The sequence below is a fragment of the Peromyscus californicus genome, unplaced genomic scaffold, assembly GCF_007827085.1.
Source record: "Peromyscus californicus insignis strain IS unplaced genomic scaffold, ASM782708v3 Scaffold_7__1_contigs__length_154581171, whole genome shotgun sequence".
Classification (NCBI taxonomy): domain Eukaryota; kingdom Metazoa; phylum Chordata; class Mammalia; order Rodentia; family Cricetidae; genus Peromyscus; species Peromyscus californicus.
This window is the reverse complement of record NW_026294595.1, coordinates 94,929,280-94,955,706: the sequence shown is the minus strand read 5'-3', so window position 1 is coordinate 94,955,706 and position 26,427 is coordinate 94,929,280. Positions and strand designations below refer to the sequence as shown.

Genomic DNA, 26,427 nt, shown 5'->3' with positions numbered 1-26,427 from the left:
GACATTATATAATCACATCATTTGCCAGTTTAGGCTAGTGTTGTCTTTGGCTAAGATTCTTAGCTGGGGTCATTCTTTGCCCTTCCCTCTATCCCCTCCAAAGCCTCCCATAAACCTTTCCTAGCTTTCTTTCAAATTTATAGACTCTTTTTCATTAATTGTTGTTACCTGTATTATATATGTTTTCAGAGATGGCCATTTTGGTGTTGGATAACCAACTGATGTGCTCTTTTGTGGGAAACACTATTTATCCAATATTCAGCATTCTTTATTTGCCTATAAATCTTTTTTGTAATTTTATTTATTTATTTTACATCCTGGCCACAATTTCCCTTCCCTCCTCTCCTCTGCCTGCCCCCCAATCTCCCTCTGTCCCTAACCCCCAATCCACTCCTCCTCCGTTTCTGTTCAGAAAAGGGCAGGTCTCCCATGGATATCTACAAAGCATGGCATATTGAGTTGCAGTAAGACTAAGAGCCTCCCATGCATTAAGGCTGGGTAAGCTGACCCAATATGAGGAGTAGGGTCCCAAGAGACAGCTCTTGCTCCCACTGTTAGGAGTCCCACAAGAGGACCAACTTACACAAATGTAACATAAATGCAGAATGTCAGCCCTATGCAGGCTCCCTGGTTGTCGGCTCAGTCTCTGTGATCCCTCACCCTCTTCCCCCGGGATCCCCTGTCTGGGCCCCTTGTAGGCCCAGTCAGTCCCTCAGTTCACCTGCTGGAACTTTGCGACCCTGGCAGCTTAGCAACCAGGAGCCAGAAGCGGAAGGAGGGCAGGACCCCGCCCTCATCCTAGGGATGCTGCGAGCCCTGGGATGTCAGGCAATTTGTGCTTCACACACCGATTTATTCATTCATCTCAAACTTTACAGACCAGTCTAGGAACTGATGAGTACAGTGCCAGGAGCCTTCACCCTATTTTCTAGCTTTAGTTTAGTTTTCTGGCTTTAGCAATTTACTTTGTTCAAGGGGGCTGAAGCTTCCTTTCCTTTGGGGGGTAGGAGTGGGGGAGGGATAGAGCTGTAACAATCAAGCAAGCTTTATTTAAAGAGGGAAAGCAGCCGGGCGGTGGTGGCGCACGCCTTTAATCCCAGCACTCGGGAGGCAGAGCCAGGCGGATCTCTGTGAGTTCGAGGCCAGCCTGGGCTACCAAGTGAGTTCCAGGAAAAGGCGCAAAGCTACACAGAGAAACCCTGTCTCGAAAAACCAAAAAAAAAAAAAAAAAAAAAAAAAAAAGGGAAAGCAGGGCTGGGGAGATGGCTCAGAGGTTAAGAGCACTGGCTGCTCTTCCACAGGTCCTGAGTTCAATTCCCAGCAACCACATGGTGGCTCATAACCATCTGTAATGAGATCTGGTGCCCTCTTCTGGCCTGCAGTCATGCATGCTGTATAATAATAAATAAACATAAAATTATTAAAAAAAAAAAAAAAGGGAAAGCAGAGGTCAGTCCTAGGAATCAGACTCATTCTTGTTAACATCATTTCTTCTACCTTTGATAAATTTAAAATACCTTCCTTTTCACTTTTTCTTGATTTGAATTGATTTAAAATAGAAGTTATTACTTAAAAAAGATTTCTCTCTCAGTGTGTGTGTGTGTGTGTGTGTGTGTGTGTGTGTGTGTGTGTGTGTTTGCACGCATATGCCTGTGGATGCCAGGCTTCGGGTCCCCAGGGAGCTAGTTCCCTGCAGTTATGAACTGAAGTAGGAACTGAACTGCTAGCTCTCTGAAAGAGCAGCAAGTACTTTGAACTCCCGAGCCATCTCTCCGGCCACCTCCCCTTTACTTATTTTTCATATTATTGTGTTTCCATGTGGACATAGGTAAGGCAAAGAACTTTGTGGAGTCAATTCCTTCCACCTTTGTGTGGGTTCCAGAGTCTAAAAGTTGCCGGAACACAAACCTGTCAAGCTATCTAACCAGCTCTTATTCTTTTTAAAAATTGTTTTGTGTATGTGCGCGTGACTGCAGATGCCCACTGAGGTCAGAGATCTTCCTAGAGCTGGAGTTCCAGGCAGCTTTAAGTCTCTAATGTGAGTTCTCTGCAATTCTGACCAAACTCTCCTGGCTAAGCCTGCTTGTCTGACACCCTATCCCACCCCCAGAAGCCACTCAAGGATTGCCACTCCTAAGCCTGCCTGCTCCTTGAATTATCTGAAATCTCTGTATGTGTATGACTGGAGCCATAGGTAAGCCCTGACACATGAATGGAAGTCAGAAGACAAACTTGAGGGCTAGCTGTCACCTCCCTTGACAGTGTCTCCTGTTTGCAGCTGCATGGAAGAGGCTGGCTGGCCCTCCCTTCTGCCTCCATCTTACTGAAGGGTGTCCAGTTTTATGTGGGTTCTGGGGATTTGAACTCAGGTCCTCACCCTTGCATGGGGACTTCTATCCACTGAGCCATCTCCTCAGCTCCTGCCTGTTTTCTTGACCTCTAACTGATAGCTTTCTCTTCTTATCCATCTTTCTCTTCCATGTATCTACAGAGAAGTCTAGCTTGCCTACTCTTAGAACTGCCCTAGTGTTTCACAAAAATAAAAACAAACACTGGTTCAACACAGCGACATATGCCTGTATTCCTAAAATTTGGTAGGCCGAGGCCAGAGGATTGTTGAATCCAGCCTAGGTAACATTAAAAAAAAAAAATAACTGATTCTCCCTCCCTCCTAGGCAACTTTGTCTTCTATAGACTGACTCACTCTATTTCTTGCTCTCACACACAAATCAGCACTTACTGACCACACCATACAAAATTAGCTTTTCTCTTTACATTAGAATTTAGGTTAACTTACCTTAAGCTTTTGTGAGTTCAATAGTTTGAATGCTTATACTACGTTAAGCTAAGAGTATTTTCTTTCTGTTACTTCGTATTCATATGAAGCCACATTTAATTGAAATTAGTTTATTTTTACATCGTGAGGCATTAATAGGAAATAAAAATACAAAACCACCAGGGATATTAATAGTGGTAATGTGATAATGAACACATGTATACACATAATACACAAGAAATCACACAAGGAAAATGACTAGATGTTAAAAGAGATTTGAGATTAAATATAAATAAAGATTTTGATGAGTTGTCTGGGTGATGTTCAAAATCTCAACACCACTCTTGTATGGCACATTTATAAAAGCTGTAGACTTTTTCAAAACAATGATCTGTTGTTTTAATAGGGGTTTTTTCTTTGCAGGGGTGGGGGGGTGGGGGGGTGGGGGGGGAGGATCCTGTGTTTTATGAACATCTACTTTACTATCTAACAGGTCAAGTCTTGTATTGAGAATGTGATGAACAGAAGGTTTGCTAAACTCCCATGACACAGAATGTAACAGTATGGAAATACTGATGCACACATTTTAAAGGAAAACAGAACCCCAGTTTAAATATAAGCCAGAAGTACTTCCAGTACCAGTGTAAACAAGAACAGCTTAAGGCAGTTGTTACTATCTCTACGTTAAGTATACTAGTGTCTATTTTATGAATAGCCCTAGGTAGGTACAATATATCATATTTTCCATTACAAACCTCTAAGCTTTAGCCAGATATGATGGCACATGTCTGTGATTCCCGCACTTGGGAGGCTGAGGCAAGAAGTATCATGTGTTTGAGACCAGCCTGGGCTACACAGTAAGTTCAAGTTCTGCCTTGGCTACATATAAGAAGTATCAAAACAAAAACTTTATCACAACATGCCTCCCCCGACCCCAATCTTTCTTCTTTGCCTGCCCCAAGGCTGCCAGCACACATCCTCAGCATTTGTTTCCCAGGTACTCCTGAGAACACAACCAGGTTCACTGATCTGCTAAGAGGATATGTAAGACTTAGCATCATCACACAGCTGTGAATTAGTATAGTAACTGAACTGTAACACTGTGAAATGCAGTCTACCACCAAAATTGTTATGGCTATGGTGCTCCAGAATTTTGCCAGAGACCAGTAACAAAGGTACTTTCTGCCTGGTATGTACCAACATCCTAGACTTTCAGAAGGAAAGCAAGTGCCCACATAAACCACACTGCACAGCTTGGTCACACTGAGCCCTCCTCATCCTCCTATTACATTAGTTTCTAGCTGTGCCAGCCAAGGAACTACACTTTATCAAGCCTTCAAGGGAACAGACTGCTATGTGACTATTCTGCAACTTCCTAGGAACAGTCAGCACAGAAGTTTTCAGACTCAGGAATACTCCACTTCAGGAACATTTTTAAAAGACATAATACAGAATCCGCTGTCTGAAGAATGTTCAACTCACTTATAATAAGTTATCAAACACATATTTGATCTTTTTTAGCTTTGCCAAAGAGAGGAAAAGGGATGAAAAAAAAGGTATGTGGATCCTAGGGATTGAGCTCAGGGTGTCAGGCTGAAGCAGCTTTTTCCTGCTGAGACATCTGTCTGGTCCTGGTACTGCAATGAATAAGAGGGCTTTTGCAGTGTTGCTAGCAACAAAGCCTATCAATATCCTTGCCACAGTCACCTAGAAATGGACTTGACTACACGTAATTACCAAAAGTAAAGATAGCAATCACTTGGTGTTAATAGTTTGGGCATGAACTTTAGAAACAAAAGGTAAAGGAGGCACTACATCAACTCTGTGAAGATAATTTTCTTCAGTCAGTATTTTGGGGATACCCAAGGAAATTTCCTTTTGTTGTTCTCGCCACCTGAGTATATTCTCTGCCAGTTCTTCCGTCTCGTTCACCAAAATATCCATCTTGGCTAAAGCCTTGCTCTGTAACATTTGAAATAAAGAGAAATAGGAAAAAAAATCAGTTACTGATTACCATTATGTTAGAAACAGATTCGTCAAAAATTAACATCTGATCTTTTTCTAGTCCCTTACTACAAAAATTCCTTTAAAACTGTGTCTCTACCCCCACCCCAACCTACATATCTTCTATCTGTGAATTCACTTCTCCTTTATCATCAATTTTAAACTCGATGCAAATAACCTCAGGCTTTCTCACTGTGCCTGGCTGGTCTGGAATTCATGGTAATCTCCTATTCCATCATCCCCAGTGCTACGATCACAGGCACGTGTGTGCCACCAAAGTTGTCTTAAACTGATGCTAAAGGTGTAGGGTGATTAAAGTCTACAATTCTACAATTTTCTTTTCCTCTGGTGCTGGAGATGGTGCAAAGGCCTTTCACGCACTAGGAAAGCACTATAGCAAGCTGATCCTTGGCCCTGAAAGTCTGGATTTCTAACATATTCCACATGGTAATGATCCTCTCGATCCATACTTTGAGTGGCAGGGCTCAATCTAGTCTATTCACTATTTTTTTTTTTTTTCATGAGTAAAGCATAGTTCTGACTAATCTACTCCTCTGTATTCTTCCTTTGAGCCGGGCGGTGGTAGCGCACGCCTTTAATCCCAGCACTCGGGAGACAAAGCCAGGCAGATCTCTGTGAGTTTGAGGCTAGCCTGGTCTACAGAGCGAGATCCAGGAAAGGCGCAAAACTACACAGAGAAACCCTGTCTCGAAAAACCAAAAAACAAAAACAAAAACAAAAACAAAACAACAAAATGAACATGAACTGGAATGATGGCTTAGCTGTTAAGAGCACACTGGCTGCTCTTCTAGAGGACCTAGGCTTGATTCCCAGCACCCACATAGAAGCTCACAACTGTCTGTAACTCCAAACCCAGAGGATTTGGTATCCTTTTCTGGTCTCTGAGGCATCAGACACACAGGGCACAGACTACATGCAGAAGAAACATCAATACAGACAAATAAAACAAAAATGAAAAACAAGGGGCTGGAGAGAGGCATCAGGGGGAGAAAGTGCTTCCTGGTCTCCAAGGACCTGAGTTCGGTTCCCAGCACCCATGTCAGATGGCTCATAACTGCCTGTAACTCTAGCCCTAAAGGATCCCACACCTCAGGCACCTGCACTCACACTCTATTGATTTTACTGATTCTTCAAACTAACTCTAAAAACTTTCTAAAGTCTTTCTATGTCCTATCCTGTTCCCTGTGATCAACAGATAGCAATTCCTAATAATTTTATTTTATACTTACACAAATATAATCTTATAAAGTAAAAAGTATGTATTTTGCTAGGTATGGTGGCATATGTCTAAAATCCCAGCACTTGGAAGGCAGAGGCAAAAAGACAGTTTGAAGCCAGCCTGGGGTATACAACAAGACCATGGGGGTGAGGTAGGGGGAAGGAACCAGATGGGAAGGGAGAAAGAAAATGGAAATCATGTTAAAGCAATACTTTTTAAAAAATGTTTTTTTGTTTTGAGACAGAATCTCACTTTGTAGCTTAAACTAGTCTGGAACTCACTACATAGTGCAGGCTAGCCCCAAACTCCACAACAATCTTCCTCAGGCACCCAAGTACTAGAATTACAGGTGTAGGGCACCATGCTTAGCTAAGAAAATGTTTCTTTTGCTTCGTGATTTTAATAATGAATAACTCAAAGTGAAATTAGCCAAGCTCAGAAAGACAAACACTGGAAGTCTTGTCTCATGTGTACTCTAGATTTGAACTGTGTGTCATGAATGTAAGGGAAACAGTGATGGGGGACAGGGTAAAAAACGTAATAGAATACCCGTGACATGCAAACAAAAGGAGACACTATCCAGAGGAAGCCAGAGGGCCAGGAAGAACTGGAGGGAGGAGATGAGCGAGGACAGCAGCAGACGAGGGTACAGTAGAACAAAGAGAAACTGCACATCCGTGTGAGAAGGTCATGATGAAATACATTGCTTTGTTTGTTAATTTAGGAGTCTGAGGCCAGCCTGAGCTACATGAGACTATCAAAAAAATAAAATAAAAACCAAAAAAATTAAATGGGAAGGTCACACAGTTGAGATTCTAGTATAAGAACTAAGAACAGCTATATCAGTAATACTCACCATTTGCTTTAGGTTTTCGTCTAAATGAGGGATATTTCTAATTGTTTCAAGATGGGTTTCCAATTTCTCAATGAAAGTCACAGCTAATTCCAACAAATGTACCATATCTCTGAAAGAGAGTGCATGGGTGAATGTAAATTTACCCCCAGGCTCCTGTGTTTTGAACACTCGGTCCCTATTGGGTGGTGCTGTTTGGGGACTTATTGGAGCTTTGGGGCACAGGGACTAGATGGTAGATATAGCTCAGTGGGGGCAGCCCTTGAAGGTGCCCTCCAGTTCCTGATCCATTGAGATGCGAACAAGCCATGCCACAATCCTGCCACCACCGACAGAGTTGCCCCAGCTGTACGTGTTACAGCTGAGGCTAAGGTTTCCCCACAGCAAACATCACAGCTCTGCTAGCGACTGGGGCGAGTGTTTCCCCAGTGCAAGTGATACAACTCTGAAGGGAAAGGCATCCTGGCAGTCAGGAACCAAGAAAGACCACAAAGCTGCATCGCACAACAAACCTCACACAAGAGATTTACAAGGAAAAACCCAGAAGAGTGGCTGTCTCTACGAGGGTGAGGGGTGAGAAGCACTAGAGAAGTGAGCAGAAGACAGGGTTTATAGAGTTTTTTGGGAGGGTGGAGCTTTCCAGGGTGGGGATTGGTGGGTTTTCAAGTACAGGGCATTAGAGTGTTTGTGGGTGGATCCTGGTAGTTAGAAGTCCTCAGGGGTAGGGCCCAGCCACTTGAACACCTCCAGGGGCTTACACCAGCCACAGTGCCTTACCTACAATGTTCGATGTACTACCTCTAAACTGTGAGCCCAAATAAGCCTCTCCTCAACTCAGTTGCTTCTGTTAGTATTCTGAGACAGTGGTTAGAAAAGAAAAGCAATGCAGGGAGGGGAAAAATTAACTTTTCTTCTTCCTCCTCCTCCTCCTTTTAAATATTTATTTTGGGGGTTGGGGATTTAGCTCAGTGGTAGAGCGCTTGCCTAGCAAGTGCAAGGCCTTGGGTTCAGTCCTCAGCTATGAAAGAAAAAAAAAAATTTATTTTATGTGTGGGTGTTTCGCCTGCATGTGTCTATGCACCACATGCATGCAGTACCCATGGTGACCATAAGAGGGCATTGGATCCTCTGGAACTGGAGTTACTGAAGATTGTGAGCTGCCATGTGGGTACTGGAAAATGAACCGGAGTCCTCTGGAAGAGCAGCCAGTGATCTTAACTGCTGAGCCATCTCTCCAGCCCCTTAACTTCTCTTTTTTAGTTGTTTTGTTTCTTTTCCTTTAATTAGGACTGTTAATTTGAAATAAGCAAATCTAAGGAGCATCATTAACAAACATTTTAATGGAATTATCAATGGTGAAAAGGTTCTTCTCTTTCATTGAAGCGAAACTTAGATTGTCATCCAAATAGAAAAATGGAATGAGCCAGACATCATGATTTGATCCTTTAATCCCAGTGTCCAGTGCTCAGGAGGCAGAGGCGAGTGGATCTCTGTGATTTCCAGGCCTGCCTAGTCTACACACCAAGTTCTAGAAGAGCCAGGGCTACATAGAGAAACCTTGCCTCAAAAGACCTAAAAAAGATAACCGAAATCTAACTGTTGGGAAAACCCTCAGTGGAAATGGGTGTGGTGATACATGTCTTTATTCCCAGCACTTTGGAGGCAGAGGCAGGAGGATCTCTGTGACTTTGAGATCAGCCTGGTCTACATAGTGAGTTTTAGGCCAGCCAGGGGGCACATCTCAAAAAAGAAAAAAGGAAAAAGAAAACCCTCAATTGTTGGTAATAACCATCTCACATAAAGTCATTTCCCTAGACAAAACCTCATATTGATTCAGAGAACAGAGAAGACACCAAGGAAAAATACTACACTGAAAAAGTATCATATAATTTTTTTGAATCTGCACTATAAAATCTTCAAAATCATTACTCAGTTCATCTTTTTGCTGTTGGCTTTTGTTTTGTTTTTAAATCACTTGCCAGACACTTTGAGATATATTATCAGTAAAGGTAAGAATAAAGTCCACTTTTTTCATCCTCGTCTACACAGCAAGTTTGAGGCCAGTCTAAAAAGATATTTCTAGTTTTTGTTGCCTCCCCCTTCTGTCTTTTTGAGACAGGTCTCCTTACATAGCCCTGTACTGAAACTCACTCTGTAGACCAGGCTGGCTCCAAACCCAGAGATCCACCTGCCTCTGCCTCCTCAGTGCTGAGATTAAAGGGATGTATCACCATGCCTAGCTTCAGTTTTTGCATCTTTTAATATTTTATCTTTGTTAAATATCAACAGAATTTTTACACATAGGTAAAGAGAAATGTATTTCATAAAACAGTCTACACATAATAAAGCAGATCTTACTCACCGTGCTGCATGAGGGATCTAATATTTTTCATCAAAACCATAATTTAGCTGGGCGGTCGTGGCGCACGCCTTTAATCCCAGCACTCGGGAGGCAGAGCCAGGCGGATCTCTCTGAGTTTGAGGCCAGCCTGGTCTCCAAAGTGAGTTCCAGGACAGGCGCAAAGCTACACAGAGAAACCCTGTCTCGAAAAACCAAACAAACAAACAAACAAACAAACAAAAAAAAACCCATAATTTATAATTCCTAAAACAATTGGCAAAACAAAGTCCTTTCTTTTCTTCCAGTTATAAATTTTTAAAAACAAAGAACACTTTCCAGTGTAATGTATCAACATTAGTAATGTTAATAAATACAACCAATAATATATTGTTTTGTGAATTATGCTACAACGTAACTGTCAGTCTAAACAAAAGCTACTTTAAAAAGACATGCACAGGTCTCCATTTCTGCTTCGTGATCTAACCTGTGATAAAGAGCTTCCACCGGCAGGTTCTCCTGGCATGTGGGTTTCAGCAGTCTTTGCCTGACAGCTCGCTTCTCTTTTAGCACTGTTTCCAGATGATTACTCATGCTTTGCAGAGTGTCACACTTCTCAGCTACATAAACCAGAGATGGCAACCACAGTTAGCAACAGGACAAGGATGTTTTAGAATTGTTAAGAATCTCTTTCTTCCCACTGCACCAAGGCTGTGCAAGGTGTCACACTGCAGGCCCCGGATTCCCAGAAGCCTGCCCATGCACCAGGGACAGATCCCGATCCCCCTGCCTGGGTGCCCCCCAAACAGTTCGAGTCAAGGACCTGCCTAGGCTCAGTGTGCCGGGCTCTGCTGACTCCCCATGAGAGACCTTGATTTGGGGGATGTGGGGATGCGGGGTGGCTTGGGAGAGAGGGCTGCGGGGTGGGAGGAGGGAGGATCTGTGTATGTGGAGTGAGTAGAAAATTTCTTAATAAAGAAAAATGAAAAAAATGAAAAAAAATTAAAGAAAATATTCAATCTATCCTATAAAAAAAAAATCTCTTTCTTGGTGACTGCAGAGATGGCTCAGTGGTTAAGGCCACTTGCTGCTCTTCCAGAGGACCCACATTGGCAGTTTACAACCATCTGCAATTCCAGTTCCAGGGGATCCTATGTCTACTTCTGGCCTCTGTGGGCACTGCACACATACACACAGTGCCCAGACACATACCCATACACATAAAATTAAATGAAAATAACCAAAGTCAGCATTAACCTAAGGCTGGGTACAGTGGCACATACCTGCAGTCTCAGCACTCCTCAACCTGAGGCAAGAGGACCACTGAAGTTAGGAGTTAGACCTAGTCTAGGTAAGAGATCCTTATCTCAAAAGCAGAGAACAAACAAATAAATCAAATCAATTAACCTCACAGTCTCTGAACATCTTTCTTACTTTTTCTTTAGTAGCATCAATTTAATCTTCATTTTTGACTATTTCCTCTTATGTTTCCTACTAACAACCAAACTCTAGTACTAAATTCTTTCCTGTGTTTTTCAAATCTACTTTTTATTCTGCCTTAAATCCAGGGCCTATTTTCATATAATAATTATACAATAATCATAAATTTTAAAATTTAATTTCCTCCCTCCCCATCTACATGCTCCTTTTGTTTTCAAATGGACATGTTTGAGAGTAGATTATAGACAGCATGACCTTTTATTCTTAAAAAACACAAAAATTACATTAGTGTACATGTGTGTGTGTGCAGGAGTGTGCACACTCCTGCGTGTGTGCCACAGTACTACGTGGAGGTCAGAGGACAACTTTCAGGAGTTGGTTCTCTCCTGCCATGTGAGTCTTAGGGATCAAACTAAGGCATCAGGCTTGATGGCAAGCGCCTTTATCTGAAGAGCCATCTAGAACACCCATGATCTTTTATTCTTTTTTTGTTCGTTGTTTTCTTTGTTTTTCAAAACAGGGTCTCTGTGTAGCCCTTGCTGTCCTGGAACTCGCTCTGTAGCCCAGGCTGGCCTCAAACTCACAGAGACCCACCTGCCTCTGTCTCCTGAGTGCTGGGATCGAAGGTGTGTACCACCACTGCCCATTGATCTTTTATTCTTAAAACTTTATTCCAAGAACATACTCTTACGTAACTTATGTAACTACAAAACATTCCCAAATTTGGAATTTTTTTCTCAGAAAATTTATTCATTTTAATTTTTTTTGCAATATTGGAGACTGAACCTAGGGCTTCATACACGCTAAACAAAGATTCCACCATTGAACTACATCCCCAAGCCTTTCCCCTCAATATTTGTTTAAAAGTTTTTAAGATTATAAATTTATTTAATTCTGTGTATATGTGTGTATACGTGTGTAAGCACGTGTCACAGTGTTCATGTGGAAGTCAGAGAGCAACTTTTTGGTCAGTTCTCTGCTTTCACTCTGTGGGTCCCAGGATCAGAACTCAGGTCATCAGGTTGAGCAGAAAGTGCTTTTACTTACTAAACCATCTAACTGACCCTGTTTGTTTCATTCCATTTATTATCTGTATGTGGGAGTGGAGGCATACACGCATGCCACAGCACATTTACCAGAGACCAGAGCACACTTTTGGGAGAAGGTCCTCTCCTTCTACCGTGTGAACCTTGGGACTAAACTCAAGTTCTCAGGGTCAGCGGCAAGGGCCTTTACCTGTGGAGATATCTTGACAGCCCTGGGTTTGTTTGCTGGTTTTCAGTTTTTCTGAGACAGGGTTTCTTTGTGTAGCCATGGCTGTCCTGGAACTCGCTCTGTAAACCAGGCCAGTCTCAAACACACCAACCTCTGTCTTCTGAGTGCTGGGATTAAAGGCATGTGCCACCATACTAAATATACTAAATATAGAGTGCTAGGGATTAAATCCAGAGCCTCATGAATGCTAAACAAGCACTCTACCAATTTCAGCTATATACACAGCCCTTTCAGAAAATCTAACACTGATCTCTTGTCTTTGAGAAGCTACTATGGTTTGGAAACTGTGTCCCACTGCATTTAGGTGTTGGGAGTTTAGTCTTCACTGTGGTGGTTCTCGGGGGTGGCAGGAGCTTCAAGAGGAATGGGGAGCGATTAAGTCAGTTAGGGCTAGGCCCTTGTAAAGAAGTTAGTTCAACTCATTTTCAAGACCCCTCCCTGCTGGACATGGCGGCATATGACTTTAATCCCAGGATTCAAGAAGTAGTGGCAGGTGAATTTCAGAGGCTTATGGCCAGCCTGGTCTACACAATGAGTTCCAGGCCAGCCAGGACTTCATAGTGAGACATTGTCTCAAAACTGCACAAAACAAAACAAACAAAAACCCTTCCTGCTGCAGAGTGCTATTATTTTACTACCTTTTTAAATTTTATTTTCATGTGTATGGGTGTTTTTGCCTGCATATATGTATATACTTTATGTGTGTGCCTGATGCCCATGGACATGGATTTCTCATGACTGGAGCTACAGATGGTTGTGAGCTGCCATGTTGGTGTTTGGAACTGAACCTGGGTCCCCTGGAAGATCAGCCAGTGATCTTAACCAATGAGCCATCTCTGTAGTTCATTACTCTACTTCTTATACTTTGCTTGTTTGCCCTTTAAAAGAACATAAAAACTTGGTTCTGCCTGGTTTCTGATTACTGGTTAGTTCTCCTGGAATGGTGTTACAAAAGAATGAGACTGACCCTAAATTACTCTGGATTCTTGTCCTACAATATGATGTCTCCTCTTACCATGAGCTCTGGTGCTGGAATGGCATCTACCATGTGGACCTTACCATAGTTGAGCTATGTACCTTGAAACCTCCAAAACTGTAAGCAAAATATATCTTTTTTCTTGTACATTATCCAGCCTCAGATATTTTCTTGTGGCAACAGAAAAGGAGATTAATGGAGGAGCCAACCTGGTCACTTTCTATATGCTATTTTTACTAGTCAAGTCAACTGGACTTGTTCCAAACTAGCCAAGGCTAAACAGTAAGAAAACAAAACAAACAAAAACCCTGAAAACGTATTAGTTATGAGATAATACCTGGGAAAGGTTATGACATTAGAATTCTGCCGCCTGGTGGTTATATATAGTAATTCAAGATCAAGCTGAAATCCTAATGGTTCTTCTCTTAAGCAACAACTTACCCAAATAGGAAGGATGAGTAAGGTCTGCTGTATCCTTTTCCAGTTTCAGAAGTTCAATTTCCAGGTTGTTCTAAATGATGAACAAGAGGAAACTTTAGCTCACTCAGCAAATGTCCTGAAGTTCAAGGCTTCAAACACTGATGAAAAGGACACGCTAGGGAAACACAGTATAAGACATCTACATGTTCCTTAAATGGGATGGAAGGATGGTTTACAAAAAAGCCAGGGTACGCCACTGGAACTTTTCATTTTGGTATCCTGATTCCTGTTATTACAAGTAACTACTACATGTACCTACCAGCCAGGCACCAGGCACTGTTTTAATTGCAAAAGAATGCTATTCAAACAAATTAAGAGGTTTTGTTTGTTTGTTTGTTTGTTTTAGAGTTGGGCATCAAAACCAGGACATTTTGTAGGCTAAGCATCCACATTTTCTCTGAACTACACCCCAGCATACTACACACTCTTTTAAATTGAAAAATAGAAGTGAAAAGCTCATAATTTACCTGGGAGATTTCAGCTTGAATATCTGAGATCTGCTGTAATCTGGAGAAGTTCACAAAGCAAGGAGCCGTTTTCTTAGATATATCTAACATCTCCTATTGGTGAATGAACAGGGAAAGTATAGTAAGTTACAAAAAGTATGCACACTAGAATAACACACACAAGGGACTAAAAATAACATTGTCATCAGGCAGTGGTGGCACATGCCTTTAATCCCAGCACTTGGGAGGCAGAGGCAGGAAGGTTTCTGTTAGAGGTCAGCCTGGTCTACAGAGAGAGTTCCAGGGCAACCAAGGCCACATAGAGAAACCCTGTTTCAAAAAAATAAAATAAAAGTAACGTTATGTACAAAACTGCACCTAACACAAAGAATGCATTAAAACTGTAGCAATGAATATCTTCTGTTTTTATTTCATTTTGATAATGTCTAATGTAGCCCAAGTTAGCCTTGAGCTTGCTATAGCCAAAGGATGACTTCGAACTTCTGATCTTCATAACTCCCACTTCCCAAGTGTTCAGCATAACATCACAGATTTGTGTGTGTGTGGGTGCGCACACTGGAGTGCATGTTTTATGAATGCATGTTGGCCAGAAGTCAACATTTGGTGTCTTCCTCCATCATTTCTCCATCATACTTTCTGACCAAGTCTCTCACTGAACCCAGAACTCACCATTTACAGACAGGTAAATTAGGAGATAGTTAGCCTAGGACTCTATTTGGTTTTTGTTATGTACAATCCCCACTTGTAACAATGTGCTTGGCACACTAGCTCCTTTCCTTGCTTATGCTAGGTACATGTACTTCTCTTCAAACAGTGCACACAGCAACCTTAGAATCCTCTAGAACTCCTCACTTGTACTGCGCTACATGTACTCTCATGCCTGAACAATAATACAGTATCTCTGCCTCTGGCAAGAAGCAAATTTAGACAGTTTCTATACAAGTATACCCCTAAATGGTATGAAGAACATTTGGCCTGAACTGCAATGTACAGAAAGGCAGACGACTGAGTCCTCTAGTAAACCTTTAGGGGAAAGTCCATTACTATTGTATGCCTGTGCATAAATGGGTATATATCTTAGGAACTTGTCTCTTGCTGTGATAAAAAACCATAACCAAAGAAACTTATAAAATAAAGTGTTTAATTTGCATTATGAATTTGAGAGAGTTAGAGTCCATAATTGTATTAGTCAGATTCTCTAGAAGAACAGAACTGATAGAATGAATCTCTATATCTATAGAAGGACATTTATTAGAGTGGCTTACAGACTGTGGTCCAGCTAGTTCAACAATGTCTGTCTGCCAACAGAAAGTCCAAGAATCCAGTAGTTATTCAGTCCACAAAGCTGGATGTCTCAGCTGGTCTTCAGTATATGCCAGGATCATGAAGAAGAGCCAGGAGGTGTGGCACACTCCTTTAATCTCAGCACTTGAGAGGCAGAGGAAGGCAGATCTCTGAGTACAAGGCCAACCTGGTCTACAGAGTGAGTTCCAGGACAGCCAGGGCTAGCTATACAGAGAAACCAACAAAACAAAACAAAATCGTTGCCAGGTGGTAGTGATGTAAACCTTTAATCTCAACACTCAGGAGGCAAAGGCAGGTGGATCTCTGTGAATTTGAGGCCAGACTGGTTTACAAAGTGAGTTCCAGGACAGCCAGATCTGTTATATAGAGAAACCCTGTCTCAAAAAATCAAAAACAAAAAATCCCTCAGGTGTGCCAAGCCTCTTGGGTTTTAGTTAATTCCACAATGTAGTCCAGTTGAAAACCGAGAGCAGCCATGACAAGTCCACCCCTGGTCAACTTGATATACAATCGTGCTTACTTTCCAAATGAAAAGAATAATCAGATCATAATTATACCTAACATGGTATAACAATCACATATACAACTGCAAACACCATAAATTTTAGAACAGGTGGCAATGTCCCTAGAGGGACATTCTTTCAGTGCCTCAAAATATAAATATGATAACCACTGATACTCTCTTAATTGACATTACATTACATGATAAAGAAATCAAGGAAAGAAAACACAAATATTTGCACAAATACTTTAACAAAATATGACAGAAACACTCAATTACAAACCTTGTTTCTGCAACTGGTCACATAGCATTAGCTGGTATTTATAACTACCTCCTTCTACTACCCATTCTGTATTTCCTCCACCCTCAGCAGGTCCTGGTTCTTTTCCCGGAGGAGTGACCCATACTTTCATTCTTGATGGATCTGTGCCATTTGTCATCCTGCCTGGATTAGGCCACTGTAGCTTCCCATTGACTTTAATCACAGGACATGGCAGCACCAAGAGACTCCGTAAAGGATCTCCCACACTCCAGACATAATTTGTCACCCCCAGACAGCAGGAAGTAAATTTAAGAACATGACACCCACATTCCAAGAGATGGGGTGGGTGGTTTTTGGTCTTTCAATGGGTTATGGATATTTATCATTGTTTAGAGTGGCTGGTTACAAGCTGTTACTGGTAATGATCAGGAAAAAATCTGAACAAAGGAGTTTAGATTCAGGGTTGTTTTGAAAAGAGAAAAAGGGGATACAGATATAATAGGATAAAAGGGTAGATTATTGAATCTACTTTGAAAAATGATACAGATATGATAAGATAAAGGGTAGATTATTGAATCTACTTTGCAAAGAAAAAAGGGAGGATACAGATATCATAAGATAAAAAGGTAGATTACTGAATCTACTTTTAAAAAGCAACTGCTAGTTTTAAATATTTTACATTGGATTTGTATTGTATACAAATTTGAGATTAATTTTGTTAGAACATACTGTACATACATTTTTAATCTTGTTCAAGGTACTGTACCTACACAACTCATTTATCAATGTAATGCAAATTTCAAGTCCTTGAAAGTTATTATTACAAACTATTTAGGATAATGAAGAAATGCAATAAAACTTGTAGTCATATTAGGTATGTTTTCAAGGTCAAACAGATATTTTAGATAGACAGGTCATCTTCAAACACTTCAGAGATCTACAGAATATGGCATTTCAGATGTTTTAACAACATAGGTTCTTTTTTTTTTTTTTTTTTATGACAGTGGGACATGTCTGTTCCTGGCAGCACCAACCTACTTCAGAGAAGATGATGGGCATCAAAGAAACTCCATATGGAGTTTACTTTCTTTGTGGCGGAAGTGCTCTTGCCTCAACTGCTGACAGTTGCTGTCCAAACTGGACAAGCAGGACACAATAGAGAGTGACTCCAAACCTTGCAAAGACAAGGTGGGACAGTCCTTCAAAACTCCTGCTTCATAAAAAAGTCTATAGGATGAAGATGGATGCCCCAACATTGCAAAGGAACCTTGGAGGACTTGTCCAGGTGGCCAGATGCTTCTGTCATTTCTCATAATTTTTGGAAGCTGATTGCTTGCACTTCCTGTTTATTGAGGTAATATTATTTCCTTCTCAGGTCTCTGGAGTTGAAGACTAGATAGTTATAGTTTTCCTTGTTAACAAATTCAGAAAAGAAATTCAGAAAAGAGGTATAAAGTGTATAAGCTTGAGAGACATTAAAGATAGTTTTCAGTTGGTAATACAAGTTAGGATAGAAAGTGAATTAGGTACAACACTTTGGACTCACCAAAATAGGATAGATAATAGAGTATTTTCTCTGAATCTGTCAAGTGTTAATGGACTAGACATTATTGATGTAATTATTGCCTATATATTATATATGGTTATTGTACTTATTGTATATAATTTTTCTTAGATTAGGTATAATCATTTTTTTTTTTAATTTTAGACAAAAAGGGGAAATGTGGTGCTCTAACAAATAAAGCTTGCCTGGAAATCAAGAGTGCGGGGCTAGCTACTAGTTAGCCACAGAGGCCAGGCAGTGGGGGCACACACCTTTAATCCCAGCATTCCAGAGGCTGAGGCAGACAGATCTCTGTGAGTTCAAGGCCAACCTGGGCTACACAAGATTGATCCAGTCTAAAAGAGAAACAGAGCCAGGCAGCGGTGGCACACACGCCTTTAATCCCAGCACTAGGGAGGTTGAGGCAGGAAGTGATATGGCTGGGCGGAGAAAGGAATATGAGGCGGGAGGAGACAGGAACTCACTCTCTTTTGGTTGAGGATTTGGTAGAGGTAAGAACTCTAGTGGCTGGCTACTCTGCTTCTCTGATCTTTCAGCTTTCACCCTGATATCAGACTCCAGGTTTTCATCAATAAGACCAATTAGGATTTGTGCTACACTGTTACTCCTTTCTTAGCATGTTGGCCTAAGGGCATTGGAAGCCTAAAGTGTGAGCTTCCAGTTCAATGGAATGTTTGTTGTGTTTCCTGGCAGGCACTCCCCAGCTCTGTAACCAGCAGAATTTAAGGTCACAGGAATAGGAAGCAAACATTTTCCTAGTGGGTCACTAGGGGTGATAGTGAGTGTAACCATTTCCTTTTCCAACCACCGCTATGAGAGAAACCGTATCCTATATTGGATGCTGATTGAAAGTATAGACTGCCCCCTGGAGAACCCTGCCCCAGCCCTCCAGGTTGCCGTCACCTAATTGGAGCTGTAACTGTGTCTTCAAAAGGCCATTCCATTGTTCTATCAGGCCAGCTGCTTCAGGATGGTGGGGACCATGGTCAGACCAGCGGACTCCTTGATTGTGGGCTCACTGCTGCACTTTAAAAGATGATACATCAAAAAGGAGAGGATTCTGGGATCTAATTCTGCCAACCTGCTGAGTGATATTGGAGGAATTTCTTGGTCTTTTTTGGTGTTTCTTTTTCGTTTGAGACAAAGTCTCCTCACTCTGTACCTTAGACTAGCCTTTAACTCTGAGCAATCATCCTGCTTCCACATCTCCCAAGTGCTTACATTACAAGTCTTGTATCCACCACACATACAAGACTGTTTCTATTTCTTCAACACTTTAGGATTTCAGAAGTCGCTAAGGACTCTTACATGAATTAAAAAAAAAAACTCCCATCAAGTCTGCATTAATAATTTCTACAGATGAATTACTAACTTTCCTAACTTCTTTTCTGGTTTCTGTTTTTGGTTTTTTGAGACAGGTTTCTCTGTCTGTCCTGGAACTCATTTTGTAGACTAGGCTGGCCTCAAACTCAAAGATCTGCCTGCCTCTGCCTCCACAGAGTGCCAAAACATCGGCTTCAACTTCTTTTTTGTATCAGTTTCCTTCCCTTCAATCTCAATGTCCTTGGTCTCTCCCAATTCCTTTCTGTCATTTTCTATTATTCCTTCAAATGCTTCCCCCATTCACACTCCAACAGCGCGCACACACACTTTATAAGATGCTCCCACAAAGTCCCCACTGGAGTTTTTCTGTATTCAGGGCCTCTTACCCCAAATATGCTTCAGTAATTCCCATAAATAGGCGTTACTGGAAATGTTTGTTTTAAGTACCGGCCAGTATCTCTTTCTTACTGCCTCCCGCTCTACAGTGTAGAGCAGCGCTTCTCAACCTGTGGCTCTCAACCACTTTGGGGGTCGAACGACCGACCTTCGCAGGGGTGGCCTAAGACCATCGGAACACATAGATGTTTATGTTACGATTCATAAAAGTAGCAAGATTACAAAGTAGCAACGAAAATAACTTCATGGTTGGGGTCATCACAACATGAAGTGTATTAAAGGGTCACCGCAGCATTGGGAAGGTTGAGAATCGCTGGTCTAGTGGAAGTAGGATCAGAGGGAGAAAAAAAAATGCAGAGCGCTGTTCATCTCCGACAACCTGCCCGGGATACCCTGCAGGCACTCAAAACACAGAGTCCCGGGAACGCCACCTACTCCGTCCCTCACACTTTAAAGAACCCGCGGGAGAATGGTGGCGGCCGCGGCCCCCAAGGGGCGCTACCGGGTATTCAACACAGCCCTCAACTGCCTCCCGCACGGCGGAGCCACGAACACCACCTCACAGCGGAATTCTGTCGCCCCCTTGATGACGCCGTCGCAGCCCCCCGCCCCCGGCGTACCTCGGTGACTATCCCCGAAGCCACCCAGTGGTTCAGCAGTAGCCCAGCTGCACTCGGCGCGGACGCCGGGTCCCACGGGTTGGCGGCAGCCATGGCTCCCACACACCTCTGGAGCTGGCGCGAGGAGTGAGAGGCACACAACGAACGGTCGCGCGGCTTGATGATGTCACAGGGCGTTCCCGCCCGGGCGGAAGCCCTGGGAGCGCGTCTCAGGCGAGCGCGGGTCCCGGGTGTTCCCTGGCGGAGCCTTCTCTGCACTGAGCCGTAGGAGGCGAGTCTCGAGCTCCCTGACCCCGCAGTGGCTCCCGGAGGCTCCCTGGCCTTAGCTCGGCTGCCAAAGCAGCAGGACCTTGTGGTAGCGTTGTCTACTAGCCTGCTTTCTCCTTGCCGCCCTCTTTGGCTGCCCCCTAGGAAGTAGGGATAGGCAGAAGGTGACAACTGGGACAGGAGACCCAAACGGGAGGTTTACCCGGTGGCTGTACGTCTAGACTGGGCGGTGACAGCTACGCTTCTTTCCCGCAGGGAACTGAGCCGCGGCGCTAGGATGGGAAACAGTGCCCTCCGCGCTCATGTGGAAACAGCGCAGAAAACTGGTGTCTTTCAGCTTAAAGACCGTGGTCTGACCGAGGTGAGAGGAGAGGGGACCGACCAAGAAACTAAAAGGGAGAGGGATGGCGGGGTGTCGAAGTTTATTGGTGCGGGATTTTCCACGCTGTGAACTCCTTTCTCCAGTTCCCCTCAGAGTTGCAGAAGCTGACAAGCAACCTTAGGACCATCGATTTGTCCAACAACAAGATCGACAGCCTACCGCCCCTGCTAATAGGAAAGTTCACTCTGCTGAAGAGCCTCTCCCTCAACAACAACAAACTGAGTATGGCTTTTGTGCCTGGCTAGCTTTTGCTAGTGATCAGCAGTTATGAAGGGTGCTTTTCCTCGTACAAGCTGATTTTGTTATGAAATCAGTTCAGGGAATGCAGAATGTTAGAGTATTGAAGCTTTCTGCCTCTTGCAATTAAATCTACACGCCTCCTTGGATAGCATAATCATTATTACTAGGTTAATTTGGACTTGCAAGACTTATGGGATGCGATGTAAACAGTTATCTAATATGGGGGCAGGGTGGAAGGAGAGGCTTTTCCAAACCTTCCTAGATTGTTGTTAGAATATACCTACGTCCCTTTACAAAACAAAACTATTATACACATAAATGTTTTTCTGCATCTTGATGGCTCCTTAATCTTCTGAACACTGTTGGTAAAATGTGATACCTAAACTTGACATGTGCGAATCCTATGTAAGAAGCGGGGACTGGTGATTTGGGCCTGGAATCCCAGCCACTCAAGAGGCTGAGGCAGAAGGACCATTATTTCAAGGCCAGCCTAGACAACTTAATGAGACCCTGTCTCAAAAATAGAAACAAAAACAAAGTGAAGCAGGCTGCCATCTGTCTTTTTATAAACTTTAGTTCTAACAGATTCAGATTTTTTAAAAAAATTTTTCTTCACCAGCTGTTCTACCCGATGAATTATGTAATCTGAAAAAACTAGAGACTCTAAGTCTAAACAACAATCACCTGAGAGAGCTACCGTCTACCTTTGGGCAGCTTTCTGCCCTGAAGACCCTGAGCCTCTCTGGGAACCAGCTGGGAGCACTACCACCTCAACTTTGTAGCCTGCGACATCTGGATGTAGTAGATCTCTCTAAAAACCAGATTCGGAGTATACCTGACACAGTGGGGGAGTTGCAGGCCTTCGAACTCAACCTCAACCAAAACCAGGTCAGTTCTGTGTGTGTCTGTATATGATCTGTCCCCCTCACCCCAGTGTATGTTTGGGTTTATGGTCTCTTAATACTTTCCTGTTCCTTAAGTACTAATCATGGAGTTGGATACCAGAAGCTAAAAGATATATTTCATAAGCTGAAGTTATTTCAATGCCCAATGTTACGGAGTGGGTTGATAGTGACTGTTCAAGGTGTTTTGAGGAAGGCAGAACAGAGTAACAGGGTGAGATATTTTAAAAAAAAAATTGTTGGAAGTTTGGCAAATCTTCAGTTCCTTTTCACACTACCAATCATTTAGTGAGGAGCCATGTCAGGGAAGGAATAATGCAGGAATGAGACCTAAACCCATAGAATCTGAGATTCAGACATCAGACATTTTTGTTGTTGTTTTGTTAAATATGCTTCCTTTTGTTGAAAAATCCTTAAGTGATAGTTTTTCTGGAGCTAGCTTATCATTGGACAACTTTACAACTGAAATGTTTTGAATCTTGGTTAACATTTGTCTAGGGAAGCACTCTGCTCTACACAGGAGGCCTAGTGATGAAAGAAACATTTGAGAGGTAGCCCTTCGTTTCTGTAGCAACTGTGCCTCCGAGTATGTACATCAGCTACCATGGACATGTTGTCACTGTGCTGGACCAGAGTTAACATTAGGACAGTCAGTCTTTGAGGTTGACTTCATCTTTCCCTGAGATTTTTAGGGGGAAAACTGTCATCTATTAAGCACCAAGTATTAGTTGATGACTTATTCTACATTCCCTATGGCTAGACTGTGTAGTTGGAAGGTCTCTCAGACCTTGCTTGAATAACCTGGGGAGCTTAAGGTCATCTTAGTATTTTATTCAGTGAGAGGTCTAAGAATCTGCATTTGCACAAAGTTCCCAGGTGATGGTTGGAGATACCAGGCAGTCAACAGAATTTGGTGACCTGGGGCTGGAGAACAGCTGAGTGGTGCAATAATCATGTGGCATGCATGAGACTCTGGTTCATCCTGTAGCATGGGAAGGAAAAGACTTGGAGCATTTAATTGGCCAAAGTGAATGGATCAATAACAAAGTGTTTGGTATTGACCTGGAGGGCCTACACAATGCTGTTGAATGGGCATGCCGAGTTCATCACTTGAATCATCCAAATGTCTTAGTGAAAATTGTAGATACAAACTGTACTAGAGGTTAGTAGATAGAACTGTTGATACGATTTTGAGGTCATAAGTGAAATGGCTTTAAGAATGCTTTCTAGAAGGTTGAGAATGTAAAATATTAAGCATTAGGGGTTTCTGCTTGAAAATAATAGATGTCAAAACAAAATCAGGAGAAATTCAAAAGAGGAAAACTTGAGTGTCACAAACAAAGGGGAATCAAGAAAAGGATGGATAGTCCAGTCAGGTGCAGCAGCGCATGGGAAGCATGGATGGAATCCTGGTTTGGGTATTAAAATGTTTGTGTGGTTGTTCTGAGTGGCAGGTTACTGGTAAACTTTTTCCTTGAACTTACATGATTCTCATATTTTCTATAATAAATGTACAGTGCCTTTATTAGTAGTTTTTATTTCTGAAATGTTACTGGTAACCTTCTAATCATTTGAAAGTGGAGGAGTAACAGAAGGTATGTTAACAGAGGCTTCTGGAATGAGTAGGCAGTGAGAAACTGGAGGCGTGGAAGAAGAGCTAGGACGCAGACAAGGTTTGCTACAGTGTAGTAAAAGTAGCCACTGTGCTCTTTGTACTCTTACTGTTGTGGTGTTCACAGATATCTCAGATCTCAGTGAAGATATCCTGCTGTCCTCGCCTCAAGGTGCTCCGCCTGGAGGAGAACTGCCTCGAGCTCAGCATGCTTCCACAGAGCATCCTCAGCGACTCCCAGATTTGCCTGCTCGCTGTGGAAGGCAATCTCTTTGAAATAAAGAAACTTCGAGAACTAGAGGGTTATGATAAGGTGTGTATAAGCATCTTCTACATTTCTAGTGTCTGTACCAGAGAAAATGCTGAGGTAACCTAGGTGATGTCTACAGTTAGCATCACCAGGTTCATACTTTGGAGGTAGTTCTAAGATTTGGTCAGACTGTATTTTGCCAAGGTGACTTTCTCCACATTCTGCTTATTGTAAAGCACCTTGTTACGCTTTCTAGTAAAATACATGAAAAAAAAAATCATTGTGCTTTAATGATTAAATACTTTGCTGTGTGTGACAGCATGGCTTTAATCCCAGAATTTGGGAGGCAGAGGCAGGCAGATAGATCTCCGTGAGTTCAAAGGCCATCCAGGGCCACACAGTGAGAATCTGTCTCAAAAAGGGAGGGAAAAAAAAAGTAAATTTTGTATGTAATGAACCAAGTCAAATTAAAAAGAAAAAAAAACATAAAAACCTAAGTTTAAAAATACTCTTATATTTGCCCATACCAAATACCATATATATATTTTTCTTTCATGTTTTTAGTACATGGAGAGGTTCACAGCCACCAAGAAGAAATTTGCATGATGTTCTCCAGGACAATGGGAACCTTAAGGACACTGACTTGGAACCTCTGTTGGAATTTGGCCGAGTTAAAGGCTCCTGATGTTGGAGACACTCCAGATTACATTTCATTTAATGACTTTTTTCCTTTTAAGGACTATCTCAGATAAGCTAAAGGAAAAAGACTTAGGAGACAGGAAGAGCCCTTCATTTTGAGGCAATGGATAGGGCGATGGCCAATGTTGATCTTCAAAACCATCATTAGTTGGGCTCTAAGAACCAGTAGGTAGTTACTATTCATGCAGTGAGGAATTACTGCCTGGTAACAGAATGACTCCACACCACAGCTAGAGGTTTTGTTGAATTACATCGTGCCAGCTTTCATAAAGTCAGTTACCACATCTCTGTGTTAACACTTCATGTTTTTATGAAATTCTAATTTGTGGGAAACTTGTATGGCTAAGGACGTATGCTTTTGTTCCAACCCATCAATTCAATAGGAGTGTTTCCACTTGGAAGTTGGGAAGTACATAAATATGTAGCTATCTTAAAGCAAGTTTTGTCAAGAGGAGCATCAACACAACAGCCATCAAGGAATGTTCCCCAAGGCTGCAGTAGCAAATTTTTTACTACTGCAGGTGCCTTACTGGTAGAAGGCTCTGAAGAGCTAAAATTATATGCAAAAATTGTATAGTTTTTGTTTTTTAGATAGGTTTTTGCTATGTAGCCCAGGCTGGCCTCAGACTTACAATCTCCCCATGTCTACTCCTTTAAGTACTGGATTACAGGCATGCGCCAGACTCAGCCTACTTGTAAGATTATAAATGAATTTTAATAAGATTTTCCTGAAGCTTTGTTAAAAATCATGTGTTATTTCTGGTAATTTCTCCCCCTTTTGTATTTATAACTGTACTAATCAAATTACCTTCAAGAAAACCATTGCTATAATATTTTAAAGTAACCTATGTTTATCATGGTTATTCTCTGAATGAGAGGATATACTAAATAAAGTATTTTTAATGAACTTTAGAAGCAATGTTAGTCATGTAAAGAAGAACTTATAATCAGTTCTTTGAAAGTAAACTGGGAATATGTTTCACGCTCTTGTTTGGTTTCATGAGCAGTGAAATCCAACTGATGTCACTCAGATGTCTCTGAGGAACTGGGAATCTTGTTTAGAGAATGTGAAAGTACATACTGACAGAGAGATTTCAGATTGTCACTGATAAGAACATTGCAAAGCAATCCCCAGGACTGGTTTCTGAAGTCTTCTCTTGGCTAAAGATATACTGGTAGTTCTCAATAATAGTTAAACCTAGCTTAAAGTTGAAAAACCACAAGAGCTTACATGAAGCAGCCTTTCTGACCTTAAATTTGATCCAGGTGTTCTCCCCCCGCCCCCATGTTTTCTCTATTTGGGGACAGGTGTTGTCAGTTTATGGGTATCATGAAGGTTTTTTTTTTCCCCCCTCAGATTTATTTTTCTGTGAGTTTTCTGCAGTGGTCAGGATATTGGATTCCCTGGAACTGGAGCTACAGATAGCTGTGAGCTGCCATGTGGGTGCTGGGAACAGAACCAAGACCCTCTAGAAGAGCCTCAAATGTTCTTAACCACTAAGCCAACTAACTCTAGCTTGTTTTTTAGTTTAATATGTATTGTTCTTGCTGATCCACTGAGCAGCTGACTTCTCTTGGCATTTTACCAATACCTCTCATCTAACAAATCTGAACTTATAAATTTAATAACTTAGATGTATTCATCTGTGTTCCCCACTCCTGTAAGAATCACTAAGTACCACATTTTCTTCAGTCTCAATTGCATGTCCAACCATACCAGATTATACTGCTCCAGAATGCTTTAGTGTTGTTGTTCAGTCAAGAAATGCCCTCTCTCACTTACTTGGTCCTGCCCTAGATCTAAGCTCCTTCCCTAAATCTAATCCGAATTAACTGCTCTCCAATCTGCTGATAGAATGCTTTCCATATCCTATATTTATCTCTCTTGCTAGACTAAAGTGCTTGAGGCTAAAAACTATATAAAGTAAGGGGTTAGAAAGATAGTTGATTTAAAGTACTTGTTCTTGCAGAAGACCCAGGTTCAGTTCCTATACATACATGGTGGTTCACAACCATCTGTAACTCCAGTTCTAGGGGATCCAACACCCTCTTCTGGCCACTGTGGGCACTAGACATTCATGTGCTGCATATATATAGATATATAGATACACACACACACACAGATCACACATCCAGGCCTAACATTCATACACAAAATCTTTAAAAACAAAAAAACCTACCCAATAAGCCTTAAGTTTTAATTTGGTGTGGAGTAAGTATATGGATGGAGTAAGATCATGGGCTCTGTCCTCAG

General features: G+C 42.0%; 2 protein-coding genes across 7 annotated transcripts; one reads left to right on the top strand and one right to left on the bottom strand.

Moving 5' to 3' along the window:
* Positions 1–2,891: 2,891 nt before the first annotated feature.
* On the bottom strand, positions 2,892–19,938 carry Haus2 (HAUS augmin like complex subunit 2). Of its 2 annotated transcripts, XM_052724282.1 has the most exons (7): positions 19,822–19,938; positions 15,115–15,358; positions 13,850–13,942; positions 13,344–13,413; positions 9,699–9,831; positions 6,877–6,985; positions 2,892–4,738 (listed from the first exon to the last, which is right to left on the bottom strand). In XM_052724282.1, exons 3-7 carry the CDS (start codon positions 13,937–13,939, stop codon positions 4,532–4,534), a joined length of 609 nt encoding a protein of 202 aa, XP_052580242.1. In that variant the 5' UTR covers positions 13,940–13,942; positions 15,115–15,358; positions 19,822–19,938; the 3' UTR covers positions 2,892–4,531. The 2 variants fall into 2 exon arrangements, with proteins under 2 accessions (XP_052580242.1, XP_052580241.1); XM_052724281.1 differs by lacking the exon at positions 15,115–15,358 and having other exon boundaries at positions 19,822–19,929.
* Positions 19,923–25,080, top strand: Lrrc57 (leucine rich repeat containing 57). 5 transcript variants are annotated; one of them, XM_052724275.1, is made up of 6 exons: positions 19,923–20,034; positions 20,344–20,449; positions 20,554–20,692; positions 21,330–21,598; positions 23,352–23,537; positions 24,039–25,080. In XM_052724275.1, exons 1-6 carry the CDS (start codon positions 19,982–19,984, stop codon positions 24,078–24,080), a joined length of 795 nt encoding a protein of 264 aa, XP_052580235.1. In that variant the 5' UTR covers positions 19,923–19,981; the 3' UTR covers positions 24,081–25,080. The 5 variants fall into 5 exon arrangements, with proteins under 5 accessions (XP_052580235.1, XP_052580240.1, XP_052580237.1 ...); XM_052724280.1 differs by having other exon boundaries at positions 19,982–20,085; XM_052724277.1 differs by having other exon boundaries at positions 19,983–20,092.
* Positions 25,081–26,427: the final 1,347 nt, after the last annotated feature.